The sequence below is a fragment of the Paramormyrops kingsleyae genome, chromosome 20 (assembly GCF_048594095.1).
Source record: "Paramormyrops kingsleyae isolate MSU_618 chromosome 20, PKINGS_0.4, whole genome shotgun sequence".
NCBI classification, from domain to species: Eukaryota; Metazoa; Chordata; class Actinopteri; order Osteoglossiformes; family Mormyridae; genus Paramormyrops; species Paramormyrops kingsleyae.
The window spans coordinates 14,506,599-14,515,235 of record NC_132816.1 but is presented as its reverse complement, the minus strand read 5'-3'; the positions used below and the strand labels follow the sequence as shown (position 1 = coordinate 14,515,235).

Here is an 8,637-nt window from a genome sequence, read left to right as displayed (position 1 = left end):
TAATAAATGATACTCTGAGTACTTCTGGAGCAGAACACAGAGGATGCCAGATGACTGGGCATCCGGACAGCATCACGAGTACTTTTCACTCCCACAGTAAAAGGTAAGCCTCAAATTTAGCTGTTCTACATTGTCCTGAACGTCCCATTTAATCTACGCTTACATATGTTTAAAAGAAAAAAAAAAAAAAAGTTGAAAGTTTTAGTGTAAAATTATAGACAATTATCTAAAAATATATAAAAACCTAGGCTAGGATTTGATTAAGACACACAGATGTAGTACAGCCTGCAAACACCACATCTGAGGATCAAAATAGAAAATTACAAAAGGACACTGCCAAAGATAACCCAAATAAACACGAGCTTCAGTCAGATATTGTAGCTTATGCTGAGGTTTATCCATTTATTTCCTACAAGATCCACCCACATCCCTCCCCCACCCCTAAGTGTGACATCACTAATAGCAGCTTGTCTCGTCAGATGGCATAATGGTGTACAAGAGTTCTGAGGTATAGGCTGGAGAGGTGACGGGGATCACATTCTTTTTGGCATATGTGCGGGTGCCAGCGTCGAGGCGGGACTCCGTGCGGACCTCTCCGAGCGGCGACGTGGTCGGTTACGGTCTTTCTGTTGTGCAGAGCTTAAACCCTCATGTGGAGCGAGCCCAAGCCATACAGCTATTTGGTATAGACAGAACAAACATGGGACACAGACAGCACTATACCCTCCCGGGGAGTGTTACATTGTATCCTTCAATGCCTGTGAAGTAAATGCAGAAAAGAATGTTTGTCAGAACCCGTGATGGTTTCTGTGAACTTCATTACCTTGGAGAGACATTTCTAAGGCTAAAATCGATTTTACATTCAGACAATTAGACCGATTTTGTGGTTGTCATCCTCCAATAGCTTCTGAAAATTAAAATGAAAAGAAAAAAAAAACAGCTTTGGGTCATGGCCTTAAGAGGCACCCATTCTATGGATCGAACCAAGACAATTACGTACCACTTTACATTCTCACAAACAAACATAAATATATCAGCAGACTGTACAACCAACAGGAAAGGCACTAGAAAACATTAAATACCACTTTAGATTTGTCAGCTTGCTTTCATTTTCAAATGTAAAAATCTAAAAGTTTATTTTAACATTAGTTTGAAAAATAAACCTGTGAAATATTTAGAAAAATTTTTGCATCTCTTGCCACATTTAGAGAAAAGTTACAAAAATGCTAATCATTTTTAACAAAAAAAAAAAAAAAAACTATGCAATAACACTTTCAGACTGGTTGACATTATCTCCTAAACTTCACTTTGTAAATAGTAGACCTTCAAATGTGGGTAAACGGCTTTGGGCTCAGCGAACGGACCTATGATGATTCTCTGTAGACTCGGGAGAAGAAAATAAAAAAGAAAATTAAAAAAACAAAAAGCAAAAAGGTCTACAATGAAGCACCTGCTAATGATTAAAAGAACAAAACATTGGTTAAATGTAGTGTTGACTGTACTCAGATTTGATCCAGAAAGTAATGTTTAGGGGAGGGGATGAGAAAGTCACAGTGCTGGCAAATTTTAAAGGTGAGTGTTTTAAAGAAAAAAGAAAACAACAACAAAGGGTTAACAGGTGCATCAGCGCAGGGTTTCCTAAGCCGCTCCTCAGGGATCCCCAGACTGTCCGCAGTCTTACTCCCTCCGGACTGAAGGAAGGATCCCAAGGACAGAGCTGGGGAAACTCTACATTAGGGCATATTCTTGTGGTAAGATTGTAGCACTTCTGGCAATTTCTTCCAGTCCATTCCCAACCGGTGGGGGGGGGGGCGGGCGGGTAGGGAGGGATGGAGCACAACAGTCCTGAGCGACAGTCACTGCGTTTCCACTCTGCTGTACTTCACGTGGCTCCACGGCAGCTGGTGCCAGGAGACGGGCAGCTGGTACTTTCGGGGCACGATGCCACGCACGTTCTCCTCCAAGTACTGGAAGAACCGGTACCACCAAACGCGTGAGAAAAAGTTGCCCATCGACGTTTTTTTCAACACCTGAACAGATAGAGTAAGAGAGTCAGCAGACCCACACACACACAACGCTCAGATGGAATATGAGAAGCATTATTTGCTACATCGCAGCTTTCGGAATCTGACACAGGCAGAAGTTTACAAAGTTAACTTAATTACTAGCTAAAATAGTTAATCGTCTGCCTGGTGCTCGTTCACCAGTATAGCCCAGCCTGTATGTGAATAACTCAGCCCCTATTTTAATTAGGACCAGATGCTGGTTTGTTTTTCCCCGATGTCCGCGGACCAGTTTACCTTGTACAAAAATGTCATGGACCAGTAAAACAGATGGGGTGGGGGGGACAGATTTTAGCATTTTCTTGAATTAACACAGGACACAGCATTTTATTTTTCAGTATGGGGAGGTTCAGTAATATATTACAGGACATACAGGGTCTCCCAACTCCATAATCAGTGTTCCAATGCCCCCCACCCCCAGTCGATTTGCTGTGACTGAGAGTGCAAGCAAGAGTCAAAGCCTGTCACAGCGCAGCGCAGCATCTATATATTTATGGGGACTCCCCATTCCTATGGGCACAACCCTAACCCCAACTATGACATCTTCAACCCCTACCCAGCCCAAACCTTAACCATAAGTCACCAAACAAAATCCAACATTTGGCATTGCTACTTCTGTGATTGCAGTCCGAGATTTTTAGAAAACCGAATTACCCCTTGTGGGGACTGGAAAAAAGGTTTTTTTAAAAAAAGGTTTTTATTACGTTGTGGGGACATCTATTTAATTGGTAGTAAAACTTTGTGTTGCCAATACTGTAATTAAGCTGTAAGCTAATTTTTTCCTGTTGCAAGGTGAATTAATGGCTACTTCGGCTGGTCTGGCACTGGATCTACCGCTGGAGTATAAAGGTGATTTACTACAGTTACAATGTGATGTAACTAGTTACAGACCAACATCTGAATGATCAAACAGCTACTTGCCAGCAATTCTGATTACAATTCAGTTTGCCTATTCATACAAAGCCACTTTATTTGCACATTTCATGTATCGCGTATTTCCTTTATACGTTTAAAAAAATTAAATTACTATTTTGACTAATCTGAACTTCAAGGTTAAACTCGAGTCATGACAATGCTCAAAGAATTTAAGACCTGAGAACATGGTTTCTGAAAACCTTTGATAACCTCAAGATTAATCATCTGCATATGCTGCAGGTTAAATCAGAAGGGTCATGAAAAGTGCAAAGTACATATTTTTGCAATCCAGTGTTCGTGATCACTGTGTAATGGCGTATAAATCACCACTGAACTGAAGCCGGGGATATAACAGAACTTACATCAGGCCCTTGGCACATTCACTAATTGTGAGGTCATTGGTGTAAATACGAGGTCACTGGTGTAAATACGAGGTCATTGGCGAAAATACGAGGTCATTGGCGAAAATACGAGGTCATTGGCGTAAATACGAATACTGAGCAAATTACAAAAAACCCCCATGCAGCCCAAGATGAGGCTCAAGCACATGTGACGGCGAGACTTACTTCCTGATTGGCCATGGTGTGATACCACCAGAACAGACGTGTAGTGATGTAATACGCTAGCACTACATCCACAGTGTAGTGGTCATGCGCGAGAAGAATGCAGAAAATTCCCACAACACTGAGAGTCCAGCAGATCCAGTGGTACCACCAGAATCTTTTAGGAGAATCTAAGATGCATAGGAATACATAAAGTCAGCGAGGCATGCTTTACGAAAACTGTCTTACATTGTTTATTCAGACAATTATTTATACTTCTGCCAAAGGGTGTTGTGCAGGTTGCAACATGACCACAAGGTGTCACTGCCGAGTCAGTAGCGTTCAAATTAAACAATAGGCTGCTCCAGTCTGAAACATTAAGGTCACATGGGCACTGTGATACTTACACTCTTTGATAAAGAGATAGGTGAGTGTTAACATGACAGTGTGGCCACTGTATAAGTAGTCCCCACACATGGTGTGGGAGCCTGTGATGGACAGCCCGCCTCCCGCAATCATCTTCATCACCCGCCGCATCTGGGATTCCCAGTCGCCGAACAGCTGCAAGAGAAATGCGTGTCGCCCCAATTAGCCTGACAGCCGGGGAGTGGATGACCGCCAGCTCTGGCTGAAATATTAAACTGGCATGTCAGGAATTCTGACAAAGAGGGGGGAAAACAACACACACACACACACACACACACACACTTGTATTTATATCTTTTGTGGGGACCGTCCATTCACTTCTATGGGAAAAAACCAAAACCTAAATATGACAACCTTAACGCCTACCCAGTCCAAACCTTAAAACAAAAAAACAAAACACTTCCGGCATTTTACATTTTTTGATTGCAGTCATGAAACTCAGTTTCCCCTTGGTACAAAGAGTCCTCACAAGGTACGAAGTTACAGGTTTTTTTATCATATTGTGAGAAAAACTGGTCCCCACAATGTAATGATTATAAACACACACGGACAGGAAACAGACACAGAAGGAAGTGTCATATTTAAAATGCCAAAGTGCTGACAAATTTTATATATATATATATATATATATATATATATATATATATATATATATATATATATATATATATATATATATATAAAAATTCTCTCTCATGGGTAGGTAACCCAAGACTGTGCCACTTAAAACATGACACTGCTAGGTTAAAAGTTCAATTTAAAGAATTAATCTTGTTACAATCACTTGCTAAATCGTAACTAATTATAGCCTGACGAGTGAGGCAGGCAGCGCAGGTAGTCTTGCAAACAGCTCCCGATATCAGTTGCATGTATCAACAGAGCAGCACATCAAAAGTGAACCAAGGCGAGAGTAAACCACACACTACAGTGCGAGTGAGTGCGCATGTGTGTGTGCGCGTGTGTGTGTGTGTGCGCATGTGTGTGTGTGTGCAGACAAACTTAAGCCGGGGAAGTTGCGATTTCCGAGCGAGCTTGGGTGCCAGCTCGTCTCACGTGTAGCATAAACATGGCCAGCGAACACACCCCGCCTTCTGACTCAGAACCAGCACAGCGGTAAAAGAACGTGCCAAGATGGCGCCGTCACTATTCACGTGTCACATGGCTTGAGACAGCCAGGGAACAGCGAGTCCAACCAGCGACTGTACCACTTGAAACTGATGATACCACTTTGCCAGAAAACATCTCTAAATTCTTCTACTTTTACGACCCAACAGGCAGATGTCATTAGCACTTTATATTCGGCCCTCTGAATCCATGTCCCCCAACCCCCACCCACAACCCATCCCTCCCCGAGGGGACAGGAATCATTCAAGCAAAGTGGGCATGCTCTGCAAGTGAGGCCCCACTAACCCCACCCACGTTCCTGAAAAATGATTCAGTGGAACGGTTTTATGTTCTGGAGCAGAAACAGAATGGAAAAAACCAGAAGCGCTCCAGGTCCTGGAGCTTCCACAGTTTGTGATGCCGGAACGCAAAACAAGGACGAAACGGGCGACTGCTGCAAAACCATCTCATTGGTGATATGCTTAATATAACGGCCCTGCGTCAGAAGCGCGTGGGGGTAAGACCCTTACTACTGTTAAACCCATACACAGGACCGCATTAAAGGAAAAAAAAACAGGTCATATAACTGACAGATGGCTGCAAATCCCGGGAACGCAGAATGCTAAGGTCACAGTATTACAGACAGACTGAGCACACACTCCTGTCACATTAAAACAAACCAAGATCTGGCAGGCTCAAGCGACAAAGGCTGATGGAAATCTTTGGACCGTATTAGCACATTTAAAGTTATAGTTCATGTACGTTAAATGTCTTACATAAGAGGCATAACAACAATGCACACTGATAAACATGGGGAGTCATAAATACTTTACTGCCATAAGTAAAATAAACTGGTTCTACAGTAAGCACACAAAAAGCTAAAACAAGCCAAAATCATCTTCAGGCTCAGAACAATCACATAACGAAAGGATTAATGTATGCTTTGAAACTCATTTAAAAAAAGAAGCTTTACTTCTATATCCATTAGCAGCATTTGTTGAGAAAAATATGGGAATTCTACATTTAAATGAAAAAAAATGCAATTATATCAGCATGGACATCCAAACCCCAGGCCACAAGGAGACCAGTTACCATTTTACCTTCTTCATTCTAATTGAACATTTTTATAGCTGTGACTTCACCTTGAACACCAAATGTAACTTCCAGCTGCTAGCTCGAGGTTAGCTAAACGACCAGGGTGACCACAGAGATCAACTGAGAATAGAAATGACGACGTCATACCTTAGGAGAGCACTTGAAATGCATTCCCGGTACAGGTAAAGTAGTGATATACATGGTGATACACCTGTACAGGTAGAGCGTGCCGACGATGAAGAAGAATCTCCGGCCGATGATGGATCTAGAGGGGAAAAGATGAGAGGCTTATTCGGGGGGGGGGGACATAGTTCTCTGTGCTCCTGACAACCATTGGCTTGTAAGGGCGCCCCTAACCCTCACTGGCATGGCGTTGCCGGCGACGTACGTACTTGTGCTTCAGGAGCAGCCACTGCAGGAACCACAAGCCGACCAGCACCATCCCGTTGATCTCGCAGATGGAGAACGCCCACTCGACCCTGTTAAATAGGTCGAAAAATTTGTCCGGCAGCGGAGGGGTCTTCTCCTTGGCAGGAACGCGTTCATGGACCACCGAGATCATGAACGTGGTGAAGACAAAGCAGCAGAGCGCATACCCGAAGGCCACGCCCGTCTTGGCCCATTCCACGGGGTACTGTGTCCTCTCTGGCTCCGGCATGGGGATCTGCACCATCTCCTTGCGGAAGCCGTTGACGGTGCCATTCCCCCTGGCCTTGCTGCCCAGCGGCACAACGTGCCCGTTGGCGTGCCCATTTTTGTGAGCCTCGATGTGATGCTCGATCTTCAGCGTCTCGATCATGTCCAGGAGCTGTTGCCCACCATCGGAGGTGACGCGCGACAGAGGTGGTTTCAGGAAGTCCTCTTTCTCCAGATGCAGGAGTTTGTACCCGTTCAAGTTCAGGTTGGAGTACTCCACCAAGCCCTGCTCCTTAAGCCACGTGCTGACATCCTTCTCGGCCCACCGATCCAGTCCGCTCATCTCAGTCTCAGGCTGGGTTTAACACGGAGGGCAATGAGAGACAGCAGGAGAGCAGGCGTGTCTTGATTGGCATACGGTGCACGCAGTCCTGCCCAGGAAGTGCTTATTTTGTATCAAGGACATTGGTTTGAACACCTGGACAGGCCAGTCTCTCTCGACTAAACAAGAAGAGCTTCAGTTACCACAAAGCTTAACCCAACCCAGTATCACGTAGTGCTTATTTCAACCTACTTTCACTTCATTTTGCTACTTCTCAGGACGGAATGTCATTCCCTAAAAAGCAAAAGAAACCGGTTAGTTTGGGCTTTTTGTTACAAGCGTGAAATTTATATATATCACATATACATAGGAATATACCATTTTGCTTTTGCTGTTAATTTACACATTTAACACACCTTTTCCTGTTTGAGATGTACTACATCAGTGGTTGACAACAGGTCGACCTCAAGGTTCTTCTAGTCACTAGTCCTCTGGTATATAGGCAAGATGAGATGTATAAAATCCTATATATAAAAGCCAAAATGTCTCTGCTTCTACTAGTATATATGGCACATTAAAACAGTTCAGCATCAAATCAATTAACTACATTATTCAATGCCTTCAAGCCCAGCCAAAACATGCCTTTCAATATACAGATAATCTTCAAAAATCTAACGAATAAATCGAGCCACTCGTGAACCACATTAGAGAGACGCACGACTGAAGGTGCCAGAACGTCTTACCGCGACAGTAGTATTTGTACAAGCAGTCATGCTTGGCAGTACTTTGGAGCCGTTCTGCTTCTAATGGTGGAGACGGAGGCTCCAAGGAGTTTCTCGGTTTGATCTTAAGGCGATCACCATCTTCTCTGACCGCAGACATTCAAACGCTTCACCTTCCGGCCATCACCGCAGCCGCGAGCCGAGTTGAACACTTAGTCTCGTTCAGTATCTATAAGCAACTTTAAATCCCGCTAGTATTACTGCCACTGTTTATCAGTACAAGACTAAAAGACGTCAAAGTAACAGGCAAACTGACCGATAGACCGATTGCGAGAGGAAAAAGTGAAACCTTGTAGCGGATCCCCCGGATCTAGGTGCGCGTGTGTGGAAAGCCCGTGACACGCCGCACCCCAGATTCACATGTATTTAATCCAGAGCAGCTGGAAGAGGCGCGCCCATCCTAAAACCACCATTCCTCCTGTTAAAAGCGAGTTACGATCCGCTACACGTACTTGGCGGTGCAGGTCAAGCAATCCCGGCACCTAGCTGCTTTCCAGCGAGCCGCCCCACAAGCCACAAGCAGCCGCGCAGATCGTGTGGATGCAGGGCTCAGTGTCCGCGATCCAAGCAGCCTCCGGAGGCTTGAAACCGGGGCGTGGCGTCCGGGTGGGGGCTGGGGTAGAGCCGACCGCCACCAAATGTTTTACTTAAAAAAAAAAAAAAACCGGCTTTACGGATCCCTGTCGGGCCATATTCAGCGTCACTCCATGCAAAGCTCAACACACTTCGTTTTCAAACTGTTTTCAACTTCC

The 8,637-nt window shown here is 44.3% G+C and overlaps 1 protein-coding gene across 23 annotated transcripts in view; it reads right to left on the bottom strand.

The window, feature by feature from the left end:
- Positions 1 to 375: 375 nt before the first annotated feature.
- Positions 376 to 8,637, bottom strand: part of sgms1b (sphingomyelin synthase 1b) — a 37,274-nt gene continuing 29,012 nt past the window's right edge. For 5 of the 23 annotated variants that reach the window (XM_023830824.2, XM_023830826.2, XM_023830825.2 and 2 more), the window contains exons 2-6: positions 6,538 to 7,397; positions 6,293 to 6,410; positions 3,928 to 4,081; positions 3,545 to 3,711; positions 376 to 2,030 (exon numbers count right to left, since the gene is read on the bottom strand). In XM_023830824.2, coding sequence (XP_023686592.2) covers positions 1,857 to 2,030; positions 3,545 to 3,711; positions 3,928 to 4,081; positions 6,293 to 6,410; positions 6,538 to 7,124 — 1,200 coding nt within the window. In that variant the 5' untranslated portion in view covers positions 7,125 to 7,397 and the 3' untranslated portion in view covers positions 376 to 1,856. Of the gene's footprint in view, positions 2,031 to 3,544; positions 3,712 to 3,927; positions 4,082 to 6,292; positions 6,411 to 6,537; positions 7,398 to 7,519; positions 8,532 to 8,637 lie in introns of all 23 variants that reach the window. The other 18 variants (XM_023830819.2, XM_023830817.2, XM_023830815.2 and 15 more) reach the window with 14 other exon arrangements.